At 54.9% G+C, this 27,708-nt stretch overlaps 1 protein-coding gene across 1 annotated transcript in view; it reads right to left on the reverse strand.

Annotated features, from left to right (window-relative positions):
• Positions 1–2,714: 2,714 nt before the first annotated feature.
• The window catches only part of FGF18 (fibroblast growth factor 18), a 34,741-nt gene continuing 9,747 nt past the window's right edge, over positions 2,715–27,708 (reverse strand). Inside the window, exons 3-5 of the mRNA XM_040630303.1 lie at positions 23,650–23,830; positions 12,330–12,436; positions 2,715–5,617 (exon numbers count right to left, since the gene is read on the reverse strand). Coding sequence (XP_040486237.1) covers positions 5,351–5,617; positions 12,330–12,436; positions 23,650–23,830 — 555 coding nt within the window. The 3' untranslated portion in view covers positions 2,715–5,350. The remainder of the gene's footprint in view (positions 5,618–12,329; positions 12,437–23,649; positions 23,831–27,708) is intronic.

Raw genomic sequence — 27,708 nt, forward strand, 5'->3', positions numbered from 1 at the left:
AATCACTGGTCTGCTCCGCGGGGGCCACACACCGGGGCTACCTGCCACCTTCCCTCCTTGCCAGAGCTGGCAAACCTCAGGGGTGCAGGGACAGGAAAGCCGAGGGTGAGCCTCACCAACATGTGGTCCCAACTCCCCGCCTAATGTTCGTAACAGACCGCTCCCTAATTGCACGGTTGGGGGCAGGTTTCACATCTTTAGCACCTAATTCACTATTGTTTCTATGGAAGCCCCACTCCTGCGCCTGGGGAGGGAGGGCTCTGCCTGTTTAGGGGGCTTTCAAGCCCCGGGCATCCCAGCCCTGTCTTGTTAGGCTCCAGCTGTGCAGGCATCCAGGAGGGCATCTCCAACCCCCCCCCCCAACTTCCTGCACTCAGCCTGGGGCTTTACTGCCTCTCCTGGCCCAGGCTCACCTGGTTTGGCAGGAACACCCCCCGACGAAGCCTCTACTGGTGTCATGTCCTCCCCACCCACCCAGAAGGAGCACTTTATTTCTCTTGCCCCAAGTTTTGGGACTGTATTGCTCTCTCCACCCCTAACAAAGGGATGAAGAGAAACAGTGGGGAAGTGGAAAGCGGGAGCAGGGAAGCCTGGGTTCGAATCTCATCTCTACCACTTTCTACCACGGGACCTGGGGCCAACTGCATTCTTCTATGGGCCTCAGTTTCCCCATCTATGAAATGGGCCTCCTAACACTTATCTTGCCAAGTTCTTGCAGCGTCAAATGAGATCACAGTAACATCTGAGGTACCAAGCGCTCACTCTGCACTAAGAACTATCCCGAACAGGGTATGGGTATACAGCTATGGTCATAAGGGTCTGTCTAGATTAGATGCCCAATGAACATCACTTCCGTCTCCTATGCGGGTGGTCAGGGAGTAGGTGGCCATGGAGGGAGAACACAATCCAAACAATGCCCAAAGTTGGGGCAGGTAGGCAGAGAGAGCACTTTCACCATCAAACCCATTTCTCTCCCTTTGGGGGGCCAGTCCCACTATTTTCGCATGCTAACTCCTTGAAATACTAGGGTAAGGCTCCATCTTTACTCACTTCTGGCACTTGGTCACATGGTACCATTATGGGGATGAAGACCAGAGGGGTAGGGTCTGGGACCAAGAAGCCTCAGCCCTCTCCTCCCTGCCCTCTGCTTCCTTGAAGCAAATTTGGGAAGGATGCTGAGAGGGACCTGGCTGGCCATCAAACTGACCCTTGAACTCCCTAGAAGAGCCCTGACTCGTCTCCCTTTGCCATACTCCATTGTGTTTATTAATCACTGTCGTCACTATTCACTGGTCATCTAATGGGCTCTGTCATTAACTCGCTGTGCCCCGGAGTAAGTCACTCTCCCCGTCTGGGCTGTGGTTGCTTCCTCTCTAAAGTGATGAGGTTGAAGGGAAATGGAGAGAAGACTGAGGGTAAAACACCTGTCTGGGTGCCTTCCAGCTCTTACTGGGCAGGAATAATCCCCACTTATTTGCTCTGCTGTCTCTTTTGAACATTACGCTGGCAGCCCTGCAAGGTGAAAACAATTGGATTGATGAGGGATACGGCTCAAGGTCACATAGCTGGCAAAGCAGCCAAGCTACAAATAAACTCAGGTGCCTTAGGTCCCAGATCCCTGTACCCTCTGTAACACTGACATCCTGGAAGTGGTCCAGGGGAGTAGGAGAAGAGCTGTCATCAGGGACGTGGGAATGTGGTCTCTATCTGCCTCCTCCCTCCGGTGGGTTGGGAGATGATGGACACCAAGACAGGATAAGGAGGGCGGGGGGTGGGAAAGACTGAAACCCTGGACAGGTGCCAAGAGCTCCAAGCTCTAGGGATCAGACAGACCTGGGCTCAAATCCCAGTGCTTTTATTGACTAGCTGTGTGACCTCAGGCAAGTGACTCCACTTCTCTGAGCCTGCTCTAGAAAGTAAGGCTAAAAATGCCCACACCCCAAAGACTGTTGGGTAGATTCAATAAGATTGTGCTTGGTACATAATAGGTGCTCTGAAAGGTTTCCTGTTCAGCTGGACTGTGGAAACACTCGCTTGGCTCTTCCGTCAAGCAAGCATCCTAAGACATCATCCGTGGCTGGGAAATCTTCCCGCCAGTGCACTGTGCCTATCATTAACATATTTCTCATTGTCCAGGAGCTATCCAGGAAGCCTGTCTAGAGTAAACAGAAGCAGGGCCCGCATCTTCCAAAGACAGGGAGTGTCTAGGGGGCAGGAAAAGAGAATACACGCTGGCCTCATTGCTCCAAGCCCAGCTTATGGCATCGGGCAGTCCCAGGCTGGAAACTGCCATCCTTCTCCACACAAAGCCGGAGCTGTCCCTTTCCAGTGTAAGGTATATCACACATGACGCCCCATCTCACTCTGAATAAAAGCCCAAGTGGTGGTCTGACGCCCTCCGAAACTCTGCCTCCTGCCCCATTCACTTTGCTCCACCCTCCAGTCCCCTCTTTATTCTGTGACAGGTCTCTGGGCCTTAGCACTCTCTGTTCCCTCCGCCCAGAATGCACCTCCCCTCAGTGTCTGCCTGTGCCCCCCCCCCAGAGGCCTTCCCTGAGCACTCTATCTAAAATAGCAGCCCCATCCCCCTCTATCCCCTCACCCTCTTTTATTTTTCCCTATTTTATGATTTATCACTATCTGACATGTTTTCTATCTCTTTGATTTATTGGTGATTTCCCCCAATGGAATGTAAGCTCCATGAGTGCAAGGGCTCTGCTCAGTTCACTGCTGTATCTCTAGCCCCTGGAACAGCATCTGGTACAGAGTAAACTAAACACATATTGATTGGATGAATAAATAAATGTTGGGTGGAATTCAGACTCCACAATTTTCTAGCTTGAATTGCTTTGGGCAGGTCATCTCACGTATCTGAAACTTTCAGTGCAAAAGGTAGTGCACACCCATCTCGTAGGGTTATTGTTAAATGACGGAGTGTGAAAGGAACTGACACACAGTAGGTGCTCAGTGAATGACTACCACCATCACAATTATTATCTCCAGGGCTCTCAGGCTCAGTCGCCCACTCACTGAGGCCTTGGACACGTTGATGGTCTCTCTCTGAGCCTCAGCCAAGGTACCCATTGCCCACACCAAGATGGGTAGGGAGGCCCAGGCAGGGCCGTGTAAAGGCCCCAGCAGGGCGTCTGAAACCCAGGAGGCACTGGCCAAGTGGCAGCTACTGCCACCTGGGGAGTGTAGGATCTGCACACCAACCCCAGCTTTCTTATTCTGTGATCTTGAGGAAGCTGCTCAATGTTTCTGAGCCTCAGTCTCCTCCATCTATAAAATGGGAATAATGATGGTATCTTCCTCACACGTTGTCCTGGGGTCACAATGAGATCGCATACCTCAAAGGGCTTCATAAAGCCCCAAGCAAATGTGCTGTGACAACACGGGACGGGGCGCAGGGATGGAGAGAGACCCTCATCATGCAGGGGGTAAGGATAAAACCAAGAGTCGTGCTTAGCCCGAGCTCTCAGGTGGGTTGCCGAGGGAGCACACAGAACCCAGCCAGGATTCTCCTGCCCCGCTCTTTCCTTCCACTCTGTAGGCCTCACTGGGGACTTCTCCTGGCCAGTGTTGGCAGGAGGTGGTTTCAAGGGAGGCAGGTGACAGCAGCAGGACCCCACAGGAGGCATCCTCCTCTTCAGACAACCTCCTGCCCAGTCTGCTTCCCACCCCAAGATTAAGCCAGCCTCTCCCCTACATCCTGACCAGGCCCTGGGGAAGACCTAGAAAAAAGGGCCCCTGGAAGTTAAAGAAGCAGACAGACTCCTTGCACCCACGCCCGTGAGAGTCTAGGAGCGAAACAGCAGGTCTGCACCTGACCTGGGCCCTCTGACTCCTCTACCACCAGACACAGAAGGGGGCCCACTGCTGCCTTGCCCGGGCTCCACAAATGACTCAGGCATAACCCCTAGCCTGGAAGCTCCATGCAGCATGATTTTGGATCGGTTTTGTTCTTTGATGAATTCCCTTTACCTCCAACAGTGCCTGGCACTTAGTGACGTGCGTAACGAATGTGTGTTGAAGGAGTGGCTCCATCCGTAAGTGAATGAATGAAGCAGTGAATCGGTGAAGGGCCCTGGAGGCTGGCATGTTTTTGGTGTGTTTTTAGATAAAGGCCCAGTACACGGAAGAACGCAGGAGATGCCGGGCAAGTTTGTGCTCGTGTATGCCTGACTCAGTCACCCCACCAACGACTCGAGAGAATGTCATCTCTCTGAGGGCGAGGATGTCCGGAAGCAAAGATCCCTCGGTCTGAAGCTGCCTTCACACCGCCTAGAGCAGTGAACGGAGCAGGGCGCTGGCACGAATCCGGGCACCAACGAATGAGCATGAGCGAGGCCCCGGCTCTCAGAGCCAAGAGCGCGGACCACCAAGAATGAAACACAAAGGGGCCCGCCCTGCCTGAGCCCCGTCCCCCACCACCACTCACCTCCTGGTTTTTTTAAATAATTTGTCGATTGTTTTTAATTGTTGAGGCAGTAATACTTGGTTCATGAAACTGCAATATACAGAGAGGTGAAATAAATAGCTTATATATATATAATATATATAATATAGCTGGTTTTAAAATATTCCCTTATCATTGGTGTACTAGGTCACGTGAGTCACGGAAGGTCGATAGCAGCATCCTCCAGAACTTCGAGCAATGCAGGGTCACTTGATTGGACGAGGCCGTCTGTCGTCGGAAGTCGAGGCGCCGAGAATTCCGAGGGGCACGCCTTCCCTGCGCGGTGTCTCGGGACAGCTTGCAGTGGACAATAAATAAATGACTGCAAACCAGAGAGCGATTTTTGTTGGAGTCTGGGGCAGGGATGGGGGGTTGGGAAAGAGGGGGAGTCTGGGGATGGGTACTACTTTCTCTTTGTTTTTCTTTTTTTTTTTTTCTTTTTCTTTTTTTTTCTTTTTTCTATTTTTTCTTTTTTTTTTCTTTTTTCTTCTTTTTTTTTTTTTTTTTTTTTTTTTTTTTTTTTTTGCTTTCAGAACCTTTGGGAAAAAGGACTTTGGTTTCTCAGAGTGTCGTTTTCCTCATTCAAATCCTCCTCTGGGGACGAGATTAGAGTTGTCTGTTCCTAGAGAGAGACAAGCACCTGTACCTTGACAACAGTCCCTTTTCGTGAGTCTTTTGTCATAGACAGGGGGTTTCAAGTCAACAATAAAATCCTTATCGCTCCCCCTCCCCCCCCAAGAGTTTTGGTTCAGTTTTTGTCTTCTTTTAAACACAATGTACAAAAATAGAGCTTCTTCCTAATTTTTCATGTAAAAATATTCCTCTGATGCAGTTCTCTGTGAGTGTGAGTGTGGGCCTGGGGGCAGCCTGGGGGGCTGCGGCGGGGCCGGCCTAGCCGGGGTGCGTGGGGCGGATCCGCCGGGACCTCTTGGTCACCGTGGTGTACTTGAAGGGCTTCTGCAGCTCTGCCTGTCCCTTGGGGTAGCGCTTCATGAAGTGCACGTCCTGCTGGTTCTCTCGCGTCTTGGGACCCTTCCGTGGCCGCCCCTTCTTGGTGAAGCCCACGTACCAGCCAGAGTACTTGGCGGACATTAGGGCTGTGTAGTTGTTCTCCAGGACCTTCTCAATGAATACACACTCCTTGCTGGTGCCATCGGGCTATAGGAGGCAAGAAAAGGAGGAGGTGAGAAGGGGAGGGTGGGTATGAGGGGCAGAGCTATGTGGACAGGGTGTGGGCAGGTGGCGGAGGCTTGGGGCAGTAAGAGTAGAGAGGGCCCGACCCAAGTTTTGTCCCCAGTAATTTCACTTCCTGGATCTGTGGAGTGGACTTGTCGTATTGGCCTCTGCCTCCTTCCCTACCCACCAATTAGGTAATAGAGTCCCATGGTCATTCAGGAATCCATCCCATCCCCCCTCACTACCCTACAGCCAGGGGCTTCCACCTCAACTCTCCTAGAACAAGAGACCCAGACTTAGCCAATAAAATATTATTTCCCGTGACTGATGCAGCGCTGGGCCTGTGGCCTGAGCCATCCAATCAGACTGCTCCTCAAGACCCTTGTATAATCCCCCCAAAACATAGGCTGATTTAAACTTGAGGAACACGTAAGTCTGAAGCAAAGACAGCCATTTTACCAGCATGAGGAGAAACGCTGTCTGCCAACAAGGCCAGCACAGAAGAAGCAAAGCCAAGAGAAAGAGAATGAGGAAAACCAAGTTCTGGTCACATTCTTTGGGCTCTGGACCAAGCAGTATCTGTAGCTTGTTACCTCACTGTGATGTGAGCCAATAATATCTCATTTCCTTTAAAGTAGTTGAGATTACGTTCTATCACCTACAACAGAAAGCAGTCCCTGCAGATGTGCACAGAAGCTGATATCAAGTCAGCTACACCACGGCCACCCCACTGCAGTATTGTTACATTTAAATTACATTTAATGTGGGATATGGTGCATTTTACATGTTTGGTGTGAAGAGGGGTGGGGACCTCCAAGAATAAGAGTTTTTGCATGGCCAAACTCCAGAGCCTCTGCCTTTGGTTCTGAGATTTCAGGCTCCCCAGCAGATGTGTGAACTCCCTAGGAGACAAGGGATGCCGGGCAAGGAGCACTAGATTTGGAGTCAGAAGCTGAATCAACTCTAACACTTCCTTATGTGACCTCAGGCTAGTTAATTCCACTCTCTCTAGACGTCAGAGTCTTCGTCTTACCAAACCGGGACAGTGACCCTGCGTCACAGGAATGTCGTGAGGAGTACTTCCAGTCGAGCCTCGTACACCGGAGGAACTTGCTAGATTATTTCTGAGGAGCAGGTGGTTCAGATGGTTCTGGCCCCCTCCCTGGATCGGATCTGGACAAAGGACGGTGGGAGGCAGGGCTTCGAGTCTCCTCCCTGAGACAGCCAAACTGCTCCATGTAGGAGAGTGGGAAGCACACAAAGCTGGAAGGCCTGAATTAGCAGCACTCGAGTTTCCAACTAACATCTCCAAATTTAGGCCGGGCCCACTCCTCGTTATGGACGGACGCCCAGCCAAGCTGGAAGCCCAGCGGTCTGGCTGTGCGTGGTGACTGAGGTGCGAGCTCCAGCCTTTTGTTTGAAGTGGAAAACAGGCTGGAGCTTCCAGGAACGTTCACCTTTGAGTGGAGGGCAAGCTTGGGCCCTGCAGACAAAGTGCTGAACTTTGCAGAAAGGGACAGGCAGGGTAAGAAAACATTCTCTGGAGGCCGAGATCTTTCGAGGAGGCTGCAGAGCAGGCAGGGGGTGGGACTGGGAGGCATTTGGGACCCAGAGGACAGTGTCTGTTGGGGGGTGAGCAGTGAGGGGCTCTTGTGAGGGAAGTGGGGCATATGTACAAGGCAGGTAGAAGGGAGTGGTCTCTGCCCTCCACCCCGGATAATTCTGGAAGCTGTCTATCCAATCTAAGTCCAGGTCCCTTGGCCACTCTCCGTGGAACAGTCATATCATACTGAACAAAGCCTATACCATGCTGTTCCCCACCACAGAATACCTGCCACTACCTGGAAAACTGCTTTCGTCCTTCAAGGTCGAGCTCAGTAACCACCTCCTCCAGGAAGCTCTCCTTTACTACCATCTATCTCCCTGGGCCTGTCCTCTTCTTCATTTAAGACTCCGTTCAAGCATCAGATTTTATTGGACTCACATATTCAATCTTCTCCCCTCGGCACCCATTCTTCCTCCCACCCCGCAACAGAGCAACCCCATACCTGCCTGCCTCCTCACTAGCCCAAGAGCTGCAGGAGGTCAGGACCACCTGCCAGTTGCCCTCATGGCTCAGCACAGGTCTCAGGCACCCAGAGCACTTGTGGTTGAATAAAGAGAGTTCTGGGATAGAAATGGTGGCAGGGACCCCTCAAAGGCTTTCTTCTAAAAGAAAGTAGGTGCTGCCTCCTGGATCCCTCACTAATACCCCAGAGACCGTCATGAGCTGGGGGGGCCCTTCCTGGGGGTGTGCTGAGAAAGAGACACGTCAGGGAGAAGGCCAGAGCTCCCGGTGGGGCCCACTTGGTCTCCCTACTCCTTCATTCACTCACTCATTCAGGACTTACTGCCTGTCACTTATAGGCCAGACATTATTTCACTCAATCCCCTGAACTTGCTTAGGTAGACTCTCCCGCTAGAAGAAAACCGACTTCAAAAAGGGCAAAACGGCTTGCCCAAGGTCACAGGGCTTGTAAGAGGCAGAGCCAGGTTTAAACCTGCATTTGCCACTGCAGCTCATTTCTCCTCTGTCCACTTCCAGAGAAGTCCATGAGTAGAAAGGGTGTGCAAGAGAGGGCGGGGCGCTGCCTGTCAAAACCCTCCCCTCCCCAGGCCCACATGGCGCCGTCAGCGTGAAGCAAGGTCTCGGACGTGCAAGGAGCAGCAGTGCTTGGCACGTGTGTTTGTGTGTGTCCGGGTGTACTTACGAGGGCTGAAATTCCCAGCACCCCAGAGCTCGGGAGCCCCTTGGGAGGAGCCACGGTACCCGTGATGGTCATAAGTTCCCCCATGAGCTCAGACACAGCAGATCCAAAGCGAATGGCAGGCCGCACCTGGGCTTGACCTTCACCTCTGCTCCTGACTACCCCTATGACCCTGCTTATTGCCTGCAAAGATTTTACAAAAAAAAACAAAACACCTATGCTTGGGCCTCACCCCCAGAAATACTGACGCAATGGGTTCAGGCAAGGCAGACCATCAGTATTTATAGAGCGAGTGAATATCCCAACGCAGAACCTTGGTGATTAAGGAGAATTTGAGCATCTCTCCCTCCTGCCCCACCTCCAACGTCCTCCTTTCCAAACCGGAGTCCTATTCCTTCTATTTGATCTGAAGACTGAATCCTGATGACATCATTTGGCCCCTAGATCCTGTCTTACTTGAAACTAGAACTACCCCTGGACGCTTTTAGTTATATGAGCCAAAATTCTTTTTGCTTAAGGCATTTTGAGTTGGGCTTCAGTCGTTTACAATCAAAGCAGTCTTCACAAAGATGTGGTGGTGGGCGGGGGACCCCTCTGTGCTGCCCCAAAGAGGGCTCACCAGTGATCACTCAGGTGGGGGAAGATGAGAAAATAATCGACCTGGGTTGAATATTCAGAGATGGGGGGGTACCTAGCACCGGGTGCTCCATACTCAACAGCTGTTTATGGAATGAAAGGATGTATGCCCTCCTGGGCCGGATGGATGTGGGGTCCAGAGAGATGGCGAAGGCAAGGGAGGCTGCCTGCGTGTGCAGGGGCCCAGGGCAGAGCTTTGGTGTGTGATTGTCACAGTGCAGACAGCAGTGGCTACAGCCAGGTGCCCAGAACATCTCAAAAGGTTGAGGGCTCGATGCTCGTGCCCTGCTGGGGCCAAAGAGGTATAAGGTTGACACCCAGGGTCAAGGCCACCCCAGAAAGCTGTCCTGTTAGGCCACGCCAAAGGAGTCCATGCCTAAGCTGAGGTCGAGGGGTCCCACAGCTGAAGGAGTAACTTTGTGACCTGGCTTCAAAAGGAAGTGAATGAGTATGTCAAATGCCCGCCAGCTGCCAGTGTTATCACTGCCATTGCGCAGACGAGGACACTGAGGCTCAGCAGTTAGGGCCCCTGACACCCTGGCCTGACAGGAATAATTCTGGCTGTGGGTTAAGACAATCCTCAGCAAACAAGAACCATCTTTTTACTTCTCTGGTCCTTCTGCAGCTCTTCAGCCCGGTACACAGAGCGTGGATGGATGGATCTGGAATCAGCCCTCAATCTAGTTGGGAGATGGAGGCACAGGGACAAACAGTGACAGCTTGGGTTAGCGACACACAACAGGGAACCGTGTGAGGGACTGTGGGCTCCAGGGCGGGTGTGCTGTATGAGGGGTTGGGGAAGCTAGAAGCTGTTGAAGGCTGAGCAGGACTCAGGGCGGATGGACAGAGGGAAGGGCAATGGGCACGTACAAAGCCCGAACGCCCCATCCAGGGAGTGGCAGTTGGCAGTGCCATGTGTCTGTGGCTTAAGGAACCTGAGGGTGGGTGGTAGGACTGTGAGGCCAGGGAGGCTACCCAGGGCCTTGTGTGTCTCCCCAGGGAGTCTGGCCTTTCTCTGGTACACGGTAGACATGCGGACCCGGGGATGGGTTTTAAGAGGGGTTAGGGGTGGAAGGCAGGGGATGCACTTTAGAGAGCTGGTGGCGGAGGTGGGCAAAGGCAAAAGCCTGAGGCTGGGAGTCCAGAGGCAGCTGGGTCAACAGTTCCTGTGAAAGCATGAGGCCACAACAGAGGCAGGGGCAGCAGTAAAGAACAACTCAGGGGTAACCCCAGGACCTTGGGGCCTGACTGCCTAGGAGGCTGTGATGAAACAGCACCCCGAGAGCCTGTGGCTTCTAGATACAGGAGCCAGAGACAACGAGGGGAGCTGGGCTAGGCAGAGGGCAACAAGGGGCCTGCCCAGGGCCATCCCGGGACAGGTGAATTTGGGGGACACCCTTGGAGCCCCGGGGACCCGCCCAGAAGACAGGCGCCTGTGCGGGGCTGGGGGAGCTGCGGCGAGGGGGGCGGAAAGGAGGGGGCCCTCCCTGGGCTGCGCCGAGCCTGGCGGAGCGAGCGCCAGCTGAACCGTCCCCAATATTAATGACGGGAGAGAGGGCGAGGGGGCAGGAAATCGGAGCCGGCTCCTGTGGAAGCGGTGACTCAGCGGCCAGCCGGCGGGCGGGCGGGCGGTGGGCGGCCGGCGGCGGGGAGCGGGGCTGCTCTTTTGACCCCAGCGCGGCCCTCCGGGGGTCAAGCTGCCGGGAAGCGCGCAGACCGGAGGGAGGGGCGCGCGGGCACCGGGCACGGCGGGCTGCCGCGCGCCCCCCCTGCAAGCGGCGAGGGAAGGAAGCCGAGCGTCCCGCCGCAGGCAGGTTGGGCCTGGGAGGCGGCCCGGGCGGGCAGGAGAACAAAGCGCCTGACGCGGGGCCGGGCCGCGCCGCCACAGGAAACGCACGGCCAGGCCAGGGGACCCGGCGCCCGGCCCGCCCGCCGCCCCTGCCCCGATCCCCTCGCCGGCCGGCCGCCCCGGGACGCGGAAAGTGAGCCACTAATTAAAAGCACTCCTCGGCCTCGCGGAGTCGCGCTCTGCCGATTGCTATGATGGTGCTCTCCGAGAAGCTTCGGATGGTGTGGGCAGCGCGGCTGGAATCTCTGCCTTCCAGACGGGCCTTGGAATCCGGGCCCGCTCTAGCGTGGGACCTGGGACAAGCGCCTGGGACGGGGGCCAAGCCTCAGCTTTCTCATCTGCGAAATGGACATGGTAGCGGTACCGCCCTCACGGGATTATTTGGGAGTATTTTTGCACGGGGCCTGGCAGAAAGTAGGTGCTCGATTAGCAGAAGCTATCGGTAGTGTTAGTATGAACAAATAATAAGCAACACTACTCTGGCTCAAGTCCCTGGCCTGTTGTACTCTCCCAGCCACTAGGGTGCGGAGGAGGGGAAGAGGGAGAAGAGTTGGGGGATGCAGGAAAACAAAACCAAGGCTTAAACAGAATTGGGGCTGTGCTTCCTCCTCCCAACAGGGTGTCCTAAATGCAAATCACCAGCCAAGGGCTTGCCCCCAGGCAGGAAGAGCCATCCTCCCTGGAGTCGCGGTCTATCCCGCACCTCTCACTCCACCTGCCCAACGGAACCATTTTAGAAGTTAGCTATGGGGGAGAGCAGGGTCCCGGCAGAGGGAGGGGAACACAGAGTGTGAGCACCAGGGACCTACTGCCAGTAACACCTTCCCCTGGAGCCCCCAAAGGGAGCAAGTGTATGAACTTCACAAGCAGACACACCCAGGGAAAAAGGGGGACACCAGGCGGCACCCCTGGAAGCTCAGAGCCCCAGGCATGTTGGTCCACCCCCCGTACCCACACCCCACCCTAATTTGTTACATGCAGTTCTGTTGCCTATTCCAAAGTCATAAAATCTTCTGAAATGCTAGAACCATGAGGCCCAGCGCTGAGGAGGCAGTGGGGTCCAGGAGGTGCTGTACTTCTCTGCAAGCCCCTGGCCACTGTTCAACCAGTGCTGCGGCCCAGCCCTTGGCCTGCCGCTTCCCTGTTCTCAGACAGCAGACATACACAGGCAGGGAGACCCTGAGCCCCTCGGGGTCCACAACCGGCAGGAGAGACCGGGACCCTGCATGCTCCCCAAAGTCACGGCTATGGATACCTCCACCTGGCAGGCTGTGATGTGGGGGCAGAGAAGGGGCTAAAAGAAGAGATTACACTCGGAGTCTCTCTCACACACACATATACACACTCACTGGGCTTGTTTTCCATGTGGGGCTGACAAGGCTCTGAGCACCCTGTTTCAGCTACCCAGAGTTGCCAGGGGGAACCCTCCCGAATACCCTGGGAATCCCAGACCGTCACTCACCTTCCCCACGAGCTTGCCTTTCCGGTTCATACACAGGTAGAATTCCGTCTCCTTGCCCTTGATCCGGACTTGACTACCGAAGGTGTCTGTCTCCACTAGGAGCTGGGCTTCGAAAGGCAGAAGGAGAACAAGACACATTTTTTTTATCAGGGGCAACGGTTTGGCCAAAAGGCTCAGCGACGTCATCCCTGACCCTGTCCCTGGACCCCCTCACTGCTCTAACATCGGGCATGGGGAGGCTTTGAATTGGTCTCATTGGAGCACCCTGCCCCTTAGGCAGCCAGAGAAGCCTTGCTTCATTTGTTCTCCACCCCCAGCCTCTCTTGACTACACTTGGGACCTAGATGGCTCCAGCTGGAGGGCTGTTCCGCCCCTTGTGGTTAAATACCAGTGTGTTCTCCCCTCATCACCCACCCCACCAGCCCCTCACCTTTGTTCCCCAGAACAGGACACACAGCCACCAATAACCCCAAAAAAGTAGCAGACTCTGGAATGAGGGCACAGAAAAACGTGTGCAAGTTTGCACAGCCACACACACATCCTGCCTTGGGGGACATCAAGCTACTTCCTCCAAAATTTAGGTCAAGGCCCCTCCCTCCAAGGCAAACATCTAGAACCCCTGCTATGTCCCCTCCCCATGCCACACCTTTCCCCTTTAAGTGGGGAATGCCCAGCAAGGGGAGGTTTAAGGCCCCCAGGAATGGAGGCTATCTTCAAAGTATTCTACTTTGCTCAATCAAGGCCACCAAGGCCGAAACATAGCTAACTTCCAGGAGCCCAGAAGTCCCAATCAGGACCCGATATTCCCTGGTTCGAAGTAGGAGACCCCATATTAAACGACCCACTCTCCACAGAGGCTCCCTTAGGAGAAGTTGGTGTCCAGAGTTGACCCCCCAAAGCCCTGAGCAAGGGTGTCAAATGATCAAAGGATGACTGTCCTTCAATTAGGCATGCTGCGCCCAGAGCCCCTCCCTGTCCCTCTGCCAATCCACGTTTTCTCCCCAGTAAGGGTGCGACGTGACTTCGGTAGGCCACATACCCTCTCTGAGCTCTCTCTGCTCTCTGGTTTTGAATTCCTATGACTTGTTCCTTCCCTAACACCTCCTCCCACTGCCGCCTTCTTTGCCTATGACCCCCCCATTCTCACCCTCCCATCTCTGACCCTTTGCTTCCCAGCACCTGCCCCTCCCTCACCCACAAGCTTTTAATTTCAGTGACAAGGGACTTGCTTCTCCATAACAAAAATCATAGCCCTAAATACGGCATCCTTGGAGCCACAAAGAGTGTACCTCAGTGCCCCTAAAATACACTAAGTATGATTTTAATAAAAAAATTTAAAAATATATACCCTGGTGCCCTGCTGTGAAAATTAAAACCATCTGGAACTCAGGATTTCCAATAATTAATCTAGCCCTCCTTTGACACCACTACTAATTAAAATATGATACCCCACCTTTCCAAGGAAAATAAGAAGAATTTACATAAAATTTAAAGATCTAACAAGAATTTAGTAATTCTAGAAACAGGGAGGGAGGAGGAGGCACATTCTTCTCTCCACCTTCCCCCATCACTAGTAAACACAGTCAAGAATATTAAGCAACACTGAGATAGGGGGTTATAAGTCCCGCATCCTCCCTGCTCCCCTTCCATTCAAAATCCTTGTAACTCTCCCTGGGAACCCAGGGCCAAACGTCAGAGCAGCCTGGGGCTTGCTTTCTGCATCTCCTCGAAAAGCTCAGGCCCCACACAAGATGGAGGTCATGGGGTTCAGGAGTGTCTCCCATCCCAGGGGGGTGAAGAAGACAGCACATGTAAGGGTAAGGTGAGAGCTCTGGAATGCACAGATCTGGATATGAATCCCTGGCCCCACTTGCCAACTATATGACCTTGGGCCTCAGTTTCCTCACCCATAAAATGGGTATAATCATCCTTAATCTTCATTAATCTTTATTGTGAGGATTCCGCAAAAGGAAGGTACCTGTTCTCAGAGGCCAGGTAAGGGAAGTAATGCCCATGTTAGTTTCGTAATAACCGCAAAACAAAATTCTTTTCCCCTACACACACACACACACACACACACACACACGCACACACATACACAGCATAGTGGGAAAAAATCAGATGTGTGTACAGGGCAAACTTGCCTCCCCGGGCATGCCCTCTGACCTGAACTTCTTCAGCATCCTCCAAGGTCACAGGCATCCCACACTGAGAAGTGTATCAGAAAATGCCCTGGGCTGGGACTTATGGTGTTTGATTCTGTTCCTGGCATTGCCAGGCTGGGCTGTGTGACCTTGAGCAAGGCACACCCCTCTGTGAGCCTCAGTCTCACCTGTGCAAGGGGAAGGGGGAGGCTCACCCCATTCTGATTTTCTCCGGGATTGGGGCAGAGCTTAGGAGAGGGGTGGGGATGGGAGAATGTAGAGAGAGGGTCAGGCCCCAGGACGATGGCCCAAGACACGCCAAGTGAGTCTGAGGGGAAGTTTGCCCCTCTCCCAGCATGTGCCTGGACCTCCATCCTCAGAACTGTTCCTACGATTCTGGCTCCCATGTGAGAACACTGAAATTTATACACCACCTTGAGCTTGGGTGGTTTTGTCCCCATTTTATAGTTTAGGAAAATGAGGTTCAGAGAAACAACCCAACAGGAGGGGCTGACATCAGGTCTGCCTGACTTTCTGCTGGGGGCTGGGCACCAGGGGAGGGCCCCCAACTCTGGGGCGATGTAGTTCCCTGCACCCCCCCGAGCCCCCAATGCTCATCAGCCACAGCCCCCACAGGAAGCCCTGGCCTTTGCCTGAGCTTTTCCAGAGGGCCTAGGCTGGGGCTGGGCTGCACCTCCACCCCCACAAGCCTAGCTGTCCTCACCCCCGCACGGGCAAGGTCTGCTCCGGATGCCACGCCAGGGAGCCAGAAGTCTGTTCTTCCCGACCGCAGCAGGCCTCGCAGTGACCTAGACTCCACTCGGGTGCATGACATAATGAGGAGGGAGCTGGGCCAGAATTATGTAAAGTCTGTGGGGAGTAATAGCAGCAGCAGTTCTCAGAAAGAGAGAGAGAGAGAGAGAGAGAGAGAGATGGAGAGAGACCCCACCCACCCAGGCCGGGTTTGCTCCACAGCCTACCTCGTCCACAGCATCACGCTCCCCCTCCTCATGACCCAAGCCCCCAACATGCAACTCTCAGGAGCTGAGAAACCTCATGTGGGCTCAGTTCCATTCTCAAGGCCTGTACCAGGCCAGGCCGGAGGAGTCTGGGACGGTATCTGGCTCCACTCCTCATCAGACCTCCTCTCCAGGCATCCCCTCCAGACTGCACAACCCAGCAGCCTCCTCCCTCTGCCAGAGAGATCCTTTAAAAATAGAAAATTAATGTTATCTCTTCCCCGCTAAAGTCCTCCTCGGGATCTCCAACCCAGTTAAAATCTAGCCTCTTCATGGGACCCTTACGGGGCACATGCCCTGGCCCCTACTGATCATTCCCACATCCCCCCCCTCACTCACAGCCCTCCAGCCAACAAGCCTCTTTGCTCCTCCTCTCTGACACACCAAGCACACTCCTGCCTCAGGGCCTTTGCACTTGCTGTTCCCTCTACCCAGAGGCTGCCTTTCCTAGAGCTCCCATAGAGGCTCCTCTTCTCTTAGGTCGCCACTCACATGTCACCTCCTCAGAGAGGCCTTTCCTGGCTACACCGTCCAATACCCTACCACCCTCCCGGGTCCAGCTCTCCCCATCCCCTGCTCCATTTTCCTCAGAGCTCTTCTCCAGATGGTCTTAGCTGCTATCTTTTTTTTTTTTTTTTAATCACCTGTCTCTCTCTACTGGGGGGTAAGCTCCGTTACAGCAGGGCCTTCTCTGTCTTACACACCACTGCATTTCGAGCACCTCGCCCATACCGGGCTCACAGGAAATGACCAACAAGCAAATCTTAGTAAATGCATAAGCAGTTTTGCGCAGTAGATATGAGTAACACTATTTAAGAGTTAAAGAAAGGAAGATTCAGGGAGGTGAAGGGACTTGCCCAAGGGCACACAGCTGGTCAAAGCAGGACAGATGTTGGGAGTCAGTCTGACTCCAAAGTCAACGCCTTAGCCACTCCGCTCCCCACTGGACTTCTCCCGGGGCTACTCCCGCCACTCACTAGACCTCTGAGCTCCCAGCCACCTGCCCCGAGCCTCAGGATTACTATCACATCTTCCTGCTTGCTGTGTGACTAGAGGGAAAAACCCTGTTCCTCTCTGGGCCAGGCCTCGGTGACCTCCAAGGCCTCTTTCAGTTCTGCGCCTCTAGAAACTATCAGTAATTTACATTTACTTAGAGCTTCTGAGTGGTGGGCACTATATGCATTCTGTCCCTCACAACAGCCTCCTAATAACCCCATGAGGTGAGAACTGTTACTATCATCCCCGTGACACAGGTGAGAAAACTGAGTCCCGCAGTCACACAGTGATGGAGTTAAAACCCAGGCAGGCTAGCCCAGAAGTCTTGGTCTTATCTTGTCCGCTGCCCCCTTTACCTTCCCTCTGCCTCAGTCCCTTTGCTGGGGGAGAAAGCGAGTACACCAAAGGCAAGGAAGGTCTTTGCTTTGACCTCACTTTCTTGACGCAGAGGAACTATTGGTAGAGATGCCTGCAGAGCCCTTTCTATACAAAACTCATGCTGCCTTTTTTTCTTCCCTATTTTTCTTTTTTTTTTTTTTTTAAAGATTTTATTTATTTATTTGACAGAGAGAGAGACAGCCAGCTAGAGAGGGAACACAAGCAGGGGGAGTGGGAGAGGAAGAAGCAGGCTCCCAGCGGAGGAGCCCGATGTGGGACTCGATCCCAGAATGCCAGGATCACGCCCTGAGCCAAAGGCAGACGCTCAACGACTGTGCCACCCAGGCGCCCCTCTTCCCTATTTTTCTTAAATGTTTGAAGTAACGATGATAACTTAAAAGCCACAATGAATACTTACTTGAGCATTCACCAGCTGTCAGGAACGGTGCTTACTCTGAATGTGCAGTGCCTCATCAGATCCTCCCAATCCTGTGAGTGAAGGACTCTAACACCCATTTTACAGATGAAGAAACTGAGGCACAGAGCAGCTAAGTCACATACCCAGAGCCACACAGTAGGGCCGGGATTTGAACACTGGCAGAGTAACTCCAGAGCTAGTCTGAGACAGACAGAGATTCCGAGGTAGGCAGAAGGGGACAGACATCCTGCAGGCCAGCCACGGCAGCAAAAAGGGAAGTGACACTGACTGACGGACTGATTGACTGATTCCAGTGTGATTCCCTAGCTGGGCTTCCCAGCATGTGATCCAGGCCTTCCTTTGAAGCCTTTCTGTTTAAAGCGTATGAAACAGCAGGGAAAGACACAGAGAGGCAGCCAAAAACCAGACAGAGACACAGTGCAAAGAGTGACACAGGAGACAGGGACCAAAGAGAGGAAGCCCAAGAGAACAAAGCTGGACAATGGGGGGTTTCTTTTCCCCCAAGTCTCAGCCTCAAACCCCCCGAGACCTGCAGGAGCAGTGTGACAGCCAGGAGCTCCCGGGGCCCTGTGTGAGATGACCAGCAGCTGGCGGGCCGCTACGGGTCCTGCGCTGACTGCAATGCTGGCCACTCTCCAGGTGTCCTCCAGCGAGGAAATGTCCTTGCCACCAAAGGCACGGGGAGGTCAGAGCAAATCAGTCCTCCCTTCCTCCCCTCCGAAGGTGGACCAGGTAGAGAAGGAATGCTTCCTGGAGATGTTTCCACATCACTCACACACACACACACACACACACACACACACACACACACACACACACACGAGTATTTCTCCCAAAGTCTTTCTCCTAAAGTCCCCCAAGGAGGTTTGCAGGCCACGTGGGCTCGCTAGAAAGGAAGAAGGAAAAAATCAATAGGATTGATCAGGAGCTATATTTAATCCTAGCCATAGCTCTCGTGTGGCCATTTCAGCTGCCGAGTCAGCGACGTGTGGGTGACCACTCCTCACTGGGGACAGAAGTTATGGGACATGAGCTCAAAGGGCAGGGGTTTTAATGCCTCTTCCCAGCTGCGAGAGCCCTAGGGGAAGCCAGGTCTGATGCTCGCTGTGTCCTCATTGCATAATGCAGCACGGGCAGGCTGGAAGGATGGAAGGGAGGATGAGAGGAAGGGAGAGGAGGAGGCCGGAAGCACTTATTTGCCAAGTATCTACCGTGTGCCTGAGCTCTGTGCCAGGCACCTGCCCCATGGGGAGCACTCCCAGACACACACATGGCTCGTCCATGCCTTCACTGGCTCAAGCATATATTGAGCACCTGCTTGGGGCTGGCTCTGTGCATGGTGGTACAGCAGCGAACAAAATAGACCAAAGCCCTCTACCCTCAAGGAGTTTGCATTAGAACAGGGGAGACAGAGAGCAAAAGGCTAAATACATAACAGAATATCTAGTAGCAATAAATGTTAGGAAGAAAAATATGCCCACGAGGAGACAGAGACGGGAAGTCTCTGATGAGGAGACAATTGAACAGGAGCCCGAGTGAAATGAGGGAGCAAGCCCCAAGGATATCTGGGAGGACAGCATCCTCAGGTTGAGAGAACAGCAAATGCAAAGGTCCTTAGCCGGGAGCATGCCTGGCGTGTTGGCTGGTGGGTGGGGCTGGAGCCGAGTGGGCAAAGAAGAGGCAGTGAGGCGAGGCTGGAGTGGTAATCAAGAGCCAGGCCATTCTGGGCTGATCCAAGAACTGGGATTTAATTCTCAGAGAGACAAGCGCCTTTGAAGAGTGGAGCGACACAGTCCCCCATTTTGGACTGCTGTATGGACTGTGGGCCTGGGACTCAGAGAGTAGGGGGTCTCTGCAGCGTCAGCCACACCAGCCCTTGCTCGTTGCTCAAACACAGCCCTCCAGCAAGTACCAGAATGAGGGAAATGGGACCAGAGGACTCCCCCCACTCTTGTCATCTGTTCAACAAAAGCTCTGGAATGCCCCACAGACCTTCCTGCGTGAGCCACACAAGCCAGTCCCTGATTAGGCTTTGCGTTGCCCCATAATTATGTTATTCATTCACCCAGCAGCCTTTAAGTGTGGACCTGCTTTCTGCCAAGCCTTGTACTGGACATGGGGACATGCAGAAGGGTCACCACTTTCAAGGAGCTCATGTGCTCAGAGGGCAAGGCCGAGCAAGAAGGTGCAGGCCCATGCTGGGATGGGCTGACTCCTCCTGACCTCGCACAGCCGGACCGCAGCTGGAGTCACAGACGAATCCACGCCTGCGCTCTCAAGGAAGCCAGCGGAGTGCTAACTACACACCCCGCACCCAGCCCCCCATGAATGGTGAGGAAGCCCAGGCTCAGGGAGGGAATGAGAAGGACCCAAGGTCACGCTGGAAGTTAGAGAGCTAGATTCTTCCTACTCAGAGTCAGCCCCTACGATGGAGCAGGGTCTCTGGCCTGGGAGCCACGTAAGGGCTGGACCCAGGGGTGTTTCACCACTGCATGCCCAGGACAAGATAATTCAGTGCCGAGTGAGTAAGGGACCCCAGCTCAAACTGAGAAAAGATCAGACCACACCCAACGAGAAGGTCCAAAGACCCTTCCTCCTCAGGCCTGACAGGAGCCAGAGCAGGCGGTCCTGCTTGGAATCATGCTCAAGAAGGCTCTCAGGCCTGCAGCTGACGTGCCAGGGCCCCACGGATGCGAGAGAGACCTGGCCCCTTCTGGAAGCCCCAGGAATCAGTTCCTGAGAGGGGACCCTCTACCAGAGCCCACGAGGGTACCCACACATCCATACAACAGCCATGAGTTTAAGTAGTTATTACTCATATGTTTTGCTTTAATAACCATACAACCTTTGAGTGTAAGAGATGCTCTCATTTCCATTACCCCATCTCACAGAAGAGCAAAGAGCATCAGAAAGGCTGACTCAGATCGCACATCTCCAGCCCACAAGTGGAGGAGCTGGATTCAAATCTCCGGAGTCTACATTCTCATCCCCTCAAAAGATCACCTTCCTGGCTGACACAACCCCTCCAGCGGCCTGCTTGGGGGCTGTTCTGGGCGCAGTCAGTCCTGGGAGGCTGGCCTACTGCAAAACATTGAGTCGTTTGTTTGTTTTCCTTAAGTTGAAAACAGGAAAGAATATCCAATCATACTGCTTATGAAAGCAAAGTTGCCCCCACACCACCATGCCCACTCCCAGGGTCCCTCCCCACTTCCTGCGTGCAGACTCCGTTGGCTCCCCCAGCCTCCTCTTCTAAAACTCTTCTGTCACTGGCAGCCCGGCCTTCCGCAGCCAGGAGGCCCTCATGCCTCCACGCCCCGGGCTCGAGTGCATCATCTCAGAGGCTGGTGGAGCGGGCGTTTCTCATCCTCACCTGGCTGAGGAAGAAACTAAGCCCAGAGCCAGACACACTTACCCCAAGCTCCACGGGCTGCTCCCCGGCAGAGCAGCGGCAAAAACCCAGGTGGCCTGCCTCCTGGTGCTGTTTCTGCACCAGGGCGACTGGCTACACGACACAGGTGGCCGGGACCAAGGGCAGGAAGGGGAGAGGCTGATGGCACCATCCTAGGTGGGCAGGGTGGCCCTCCCCTGAGCCACGGCCCGCCAGCTGCCCCCTCCCTAAACCCTCAGCTTCCTGGCTAGCACACGTGTCCCTCCAGCACCTGGCCCACCCTCAGCACCTTCGAGTGCTCGGGGAAAGCTTTGGGGAGCCCTGGGGAGATCTCCTGCGGAACAGCAGGGTGTGGGAGCCCCACGCTCATCTAAGCAGATTATACCGAAGACTGCTCGCAGATGGATGTGAAGCAGGCCAAGTGCTCCGGCGCGGGCCCCCGGACTAAAGTGGGCCCGCGCCTTGTGCCTGCCCCGAGTCTAACACTGCAGGACGCCATTGACTGCGATTCCGAGTGTCTGTCGGGATTCCAGATTCCAGGTGTGTCGGCGGCCCTGTTTATACTTGGTGTTTGCTGCGGTTCCCAGACTGCACTGTAACTGCGGATGAACGCAGGCTTCTGACCGCAGCATTCTTCCAGCCGCACAGAGTCCTGAGAAGGAGGGACTGTCGTGGGGGGGCCCCCGGGCCTGACTGGGGACTACTAGCTGCCCATCCCCCACAGGCAGGGCAGGCCCCTAGCGCAGCCCCGTCCCCCAGGCTGGCTTGGCCACATAAATCACCCTCCCAATAATATTTGTACTGATTATCTAGAGTGGAAGCCTCAGTTGGCTCCATTGTCTCACTTCCTCTCCCAGGGCTCACAGATGGGGTCCCTTCGCCTCATCTGTGTTTCTAATGCGACACTGCAACGCAGCAGCCTCAGCAGCCAGCGAAGCTCCATGCTGCCCTGGCTGTGGGGGGTGGGAGGAGTGATAACCATATTCCTTGAGAAAGAAGGATTCAATCTGGGGCTTGTGGGGCTGGAGAAGTCAAAATGGGCTAGTTCCTGGATACGCTAAGTGTGGCCCCGCCGCTCCATCTGGGCGTGTGTTAGAAGTGCAGGGCTCAGGCCCCAGACCAGACCAGACATCAACATCAGCATTTGACAAGACCCCTTGGTGATTCCCAGGCATGTTAACGTTTAGGAAGCACTGCTCCAGTCCAACCCTTGTATTGTATAGACGGAAACTGAGGCCCAGAGGAGGCAAACAGCCTGCCTGATGTCACACAGCATGTGACATTCCCTGAGTGTCTGTCTGGCTCAGGCAGAGGAAATGAGAGGCAAGTTACTTCTGGAGTGAGGGGGTGGCCATTTCTGGGTTTCTCTCCCTCCCAAGCTCCTACCTCCTGTCTCAGGGTGTGGACAGATGGTTCAGACCAGCGTCTGACCCCCCTGTACTCTCCCAGCCTGGAGGGGCCAGTGAGAGCTCCGGGGACTCCCCAGGAGGGCACCTCCCTCCCGCCCCGGCCAGCCAGCTGCCCCTTCCCTGGCAGCAACTGGACCGCAGATCCCAGGGAAAAGCACCACCTGGGTCTGCCCAGCACCGCAGGGGGCACAGAGAGACAGAGGCCCCAGAGAGGCGGCCAGCAGAGGACCTGGGAGAGGTGGGGAGGAGGGACTGGAAAGCTGTGATCCGAGGGAGGGAGGCAGGGAGGACAGAGATGGTGGGGAGGGGGAGACAGAGAATGGACAGACAAAGAGGGGAAGGAATGCGCACCAGGAAGGAAGGGAGAAGAACTGAGAGAGAAGGGTCAGGAGAAAAGAAGCAGCAGCGAGACTGAGAGAGGAAGAAGGGGAAAGATGGAGGGAGGGAGGGGAATGGAGGCAGTAAAGTGATGGCACAGGGAGAAGGGAGGCAGCTGGCCTGGAGACGGGGAGCCCAGCCTGGCCTAGCCCTGCCCGGCCTGGCCTGCCCCAGCCCCCAGTGACGGTGCAGCTGCCACACTTGGGCCCTACCATGAGGTCAGTCCTGCCCTGGGGCGGAGGGAAAATAAATGGTGTCCAAGATAAAAGGTCCAAGAAATTATTTGTCTTGTTGTCATGTCTTGACTGCAACGAGCAGGGGCCGGCGGGCAAGCGGGGCATCATCCCAGAAAAGCCTAGGCTGGCAGGCCCACAGTGCACACCCGGGACCGCAGCCCCAGCCCCACGCCTGGGCCACCCGCAGCCCCTGCTCCCCTGCCCAAGGCCGAGGGGCCTGGGACACCTCCCAGAACCTGGCCTAAGAAGGCAAGAACCGGTGGGGCAGCGTCAGTGTTTGCTCAGTGCCGGTCCCCAAAATCCTCTCAAGGTTCTGGGAAAGTAGAGTCCTGTCTGTTTCTCCCACTGCTGAGGGTCTTCGTGAGCTGGGGGCGTGGGGTGGGAAGAGAGCCAAGCTGTCTCATTCCTCCCAGCCCCCTTGCAGAGGTGAGTGATGGTCCCCAAACATCCCAGAGGAGGCTGGGCAGTTTCAGGGTCAAGGGCAGGTCAAAGGGACCATAGCCCAAGGTGCTAGGAGCACCATTCCTCACAGGTGTACAAGATCAAGCTCGCAGAGCACATACCCGTGCTCGCACCCATGTGCGCCCACGTGCGCCCACACTCGCACCAGGCTGGTTTCCAGCACCGCCAGCAGCATCCAGAAAGCACTCCCTGGGAGCTGATGAAGCAATGCCATAGGGAGCGGCTGCCGGCTTTAGGCCATGCCCAGGCAAGCCGCAGATCGCCGCGACCACTGGCCTTTCCCAGCGAAGCAGCAACACTCGCACCAAGGCTCTCCGGGATGCACGACCGCATCTGCGGTTTACAGATCAGGGACCCGAGGGCCGGGAAGGCGGTGCCAGGCGTGCGGTTGCACAACCAGGACGGCGCAGAACTGGTACTGGAACCTGAGGGCGCCGAGGCGCGTGGTGGGGAGGAGGGGAGGGCACCTACCATACTTGTCCCCGTCCTCGCCGCGGGCGCTGATCCTGCGGCCCAGCACCTGGATGTGCTTCCCGCTGGTCCGGCTGTAGAGCTGGTACAGCCGCAGCTGCTTACGGCTCACATCGTCCCGAGCCCGCGTCTGGTTCTCCACGTGGATGCGGAAGTCCACGTTCTCCTCGGCCGCCAGCACCTGGCCGGGGAGAGGGGCATCAGCTATCGACCTTGGAAACTCCAGGTGCCCTGCACGTAGGAGCCACGTTCACACCCCCTCCGTGCCGGCTCTGGACCAGGCCCCGGCGCAGACTCATACCTGCTCTGTTACCATCCCCGTTTCACAGATGAGGCAATCGAGGCTCAGAGAGGTGAAGCGTGTTGCCCAAGCTGGCCCAGCCAAGAAGTGGCAAAGCTAAGAATCAGGTCTAGGTCTACTGGACAGCAAAGCTTGCTATCTTTCCACCAAAGCCCCAAATCAAAGAGAAAAGGACAGAGTGGAGCTTTCTCATGTGACCTTGGGCAGATTCCTTCTCGGTACAAGAGCAGAGCAGAGCCCCTCGCTGATTGTGTTCCAGGGTGGCCGTGAGGATAAAGTGAGCAAGTGGGGAGTAAGGGATTAAAATCGATATGAAGATGGGAGAAGGATCGGGGGGCATACAACTGCTGTTTGGGTGCACAGCAGGGAAAGATGGAGGCCTGGCAAGTCACCCTGGGAAGGAATGGGCCAGAATCCACTGTCACTTATCCTCCAGGAGTTGATGCCTGGGGCTCTCCTCTCCAGGACCAGAGAGTCCTCATGCTCACCCACACTCACCTGGCATTTGCCCACATCTCCGGCCTCTCTTGGAGAAGAGCTCATCTTGCCTCTCCCAGCAAAATTCCCTGTATCCCCAGGGGTTTAGTTCTTATCTGACCACATCCTCTAGGAAGCTGCCTCTGGCTATGCCAACATGTATCCCTCCAGTCTCTCTCCCTGAACATGACCTCTCACCTGGACAACTTGCCGCCATCTCTTCACCAGCCTTCTGTTCCCACTCTTCCCCCAGGTAGTCTGGCTTCCACCACACCCGATCACCTTGAGTAATGCTCCCCTCCACACTCTCCGGGGCTTCCCATCACATTTAGACAAAGGTCCCCACCACGGCCTCAAAGTCTTCAGGATGAGCCCTTTCTTCATCCTTTACTACTCCCTCACGCCCAGTTATATTGGCTGCCTTATTATGCCACTGAGCATTCCAAACACGAAACGCACACCTGCCTCAGGGCCTTTGCACTTGCTCTTCCCTTGGCTTCAGTGTTCCTTCCCAGATTTCTACATTGGCTCCTTTAATTCATTAGGGTCTCTGCTCAATGTCACATCCTGAGACTGGCCTTCTTTGACTGTTTTTCTGAAGCAGCCCCCACCTCTGTCACTCTCCATCTCTCTACCTATCATGCTATGTTTTTTCCTTCCAACATTGACCAACCTGACATAACATCTACTCATCTGGTTTTTGTGTGTCTCCCCCCAACATTACATTGGCAGTACCATGAAAGCTGGGGCTATCTCCTTCTTGTTTGCTGCTGTATCCCCAGCACATAGCACAGTAGAAACTCAAACATTTGTTGAACGCATGAATGAATGAACAAATGACCATTGAAAAGATGTGGAGTTCTGTCATTCCATTTACTATTAAATTCGGTTTTCCTGGGCCCTGCTAAATGTATGCTTGTCCTATCGCATCTTCACCATAAAGTTGAACAATGCTCGAAGCCCAGACAGTGTTCTTGGTTTGTTTTGTGTGCCCATGAGGTCCGACATGATGCTGGGCATGCAGGACCCCACTCCCATGAGACCATGGCCCACTCAGCCCGTCGCAGAGCTCTTGGGACCAGGACTGTCCAAGCATCTGTCTCACCTCTCAATCGTGAGCTCCCGAGGGCAGGGACCGTGTTCTCCTCATTGCTGCATCCCAGGCCCAGCTCAGGGTCTCTGCCCCCAAGCTGACCTGCACATGTCCCCTGTCACTACCCTGGGCCCTCCAGGCACTCCAGCTGGACCACATTATTTATCCTTCACTATCATCCTCAGGGTGGAAATATTATCCCACATTACAGATGAGAAAACTGAGACCCCAAAGCTAAATTGACAAGGTCTCAGAACAAGCAATGGCAGAATTAGCCCCAGTTATGGCTCCAAAGCCCCTCTTCCTCCAGCCCTATTTTGCTGGGCCCCACTTGCCCTACCAGCACAATCAGGACGAGGTCCCAGGGTCAGAACCCAGGGTGTGCCCTTCCCTCGCTAAGGGGCCCTAGGCAAGTTACCAAGCCCTCTGTTCTTCAGCTTCCCTAGAAAGTGAGAGGGGTGACAATGGCACCCACACCACAGGCTGCTACGCAGACGAAATGTATAAAGTCTTAGAACCGTGTCCAGCACAGAGCGGGTACTCAGGAGGCGTAACTGAGAGAGCACATGGGGGCCCTTTCAGAGGCTCACAGTGAAGCCCTGCGGACAGAGAGCCTCTCTGGAAATGCAAGGAGACCACACTGCCATCCCTGCAGACAGGGCACCTCTGACACAGTCACAGTCTGGGGGATGCCATTGCCTCCGCCCCTGCAGACAGCCCTGCACTGTGGGAATGGTTATCGCCTCCACTTACCAGATGCACAAACCAAGGCTCAGAATAGTTAAGACGGTTGCTTCGAGCCACACAGCCAGGGGTGTGGGGCCTGGCAGCTGGCCCCCCAAGGGTGCACGCCCTTCACTCCCACTATTCTCGATGGCCAGTCACCAATTCACAGCCAGGGTCTGACCCCTGGGACCCACCTCCTCTCATATCCGGATGTTCAGAGAGGGAAGAACTCCGTGCCCCATGAGGTTCGTACCTGGTGGGCACGTGTCCTGAAGACCCCCCACCCACGGCCCTCGACCTCCCTGGAATGACTTCCTGAGGTAGCCTAGCCTTGTCCCCTCCCCCAAGGGCAGGCCTCCAGCCTCCTTCCCTGTCCTCTAACTCTCCTCCTGCTCACAGGAGACCTTATCGACCAGAGGTCAAACCAATCTCCTTACCCCGGGTCCCCAAGGGGAGCTGCCCTGCCCCAGAAGCCAGCCTCCCATTAACGATTTTCTCCCTGGCCCACTGGACAGAGGCAGTGCGGGTGACCCAGGGTCAGCAGGGGCTATCCGGTGGCCCTTCCCCAGAATGGGGGGGGGGGAACAATTCATCTTGCCCAGCTTCCACCATTTAAGCCACATTCTGTGGTCACATCCTTCCCAAGGGAGGTAGCAGGGGTGGCCTCTGACACATAAACAGAGTCCACCCTTTTGAAAAGGCAGAGAGATCCCTGGGCTTCCTGGACAAGACCTCTGGGGAACTCCAGGCCTTTGCACAGGTCAGGTCCTCTGCCCAGGACACCCTGCCCCCTCTGCCCAGCTGACACCTGCCCTCAGGTGCCTCCTCTGGAAGCCTTCTCTGCCCCCCACCCCCCAGCTGGGTTAGGGTCTCTGGACACTACCATAATGGCTTATCGTCCCCAGAGAGCAGCTTGTCCGGCTCATCCTGGGGTCTCCAGCTCTGGTCCCAGGAGTTGCCCGGCGAACGTTTGCTAAATGACTGTGGCTGAGATGAGGGAAACCTGAGGCCAAAATCAGCCCCAGCACTCACTACCCAGACAAGCAGAGTGCCCCACAGAGGTGGGGGGCAAGGGGCCTACTTAAAGCTATCAGACGCTCTGCTGGGAAGCCCTCTAGACGTGGGACCTCCTTAGCCACTCCTGGAACTAGTTACCATTAGAGCTCACTGAATAGACTGGACCTTTGAGGCACTTTTCCAGGGCCACAGAGCTGCAAGGTGGGTGAGGGGAGCTCTAGCATCTGCCTCGGGAACATTCTCTCCCTCCTGCTTTCCTGCTCACTGGGTGGCAGGTCACTTAGCCTGAGAGGGCGCCTGTCTTCCAGGCCTTCCTGGAACAGCTGAAGCTGCTCTCTGCGGGCTAACACCCCTCCAGGGGCACAATCATCTGGGGTGTCGAGAAGCTGCGGTGGGAAAAAAATGAGACTCTCTCACAGCTCTCACAAGTGGGCAGGTTGGCACA

The sequence above is a fragment of the Ursus maritimus genome, unplaced genomic scaffold, assembly GCF_017311325.1.
Source record: "Ursus maritimus isolate PB19 unplaced genomic scaffold, ASM1731132v1 scaffold_15, whole genome shotgun sequence".
Classification (NCBI taxonomy): domain Eukaryota; kingdom Metazoa; phylum Chordata; class Mammalia; order Carnivora; family Ursidae; genus Ursus; species Ursus maritimus.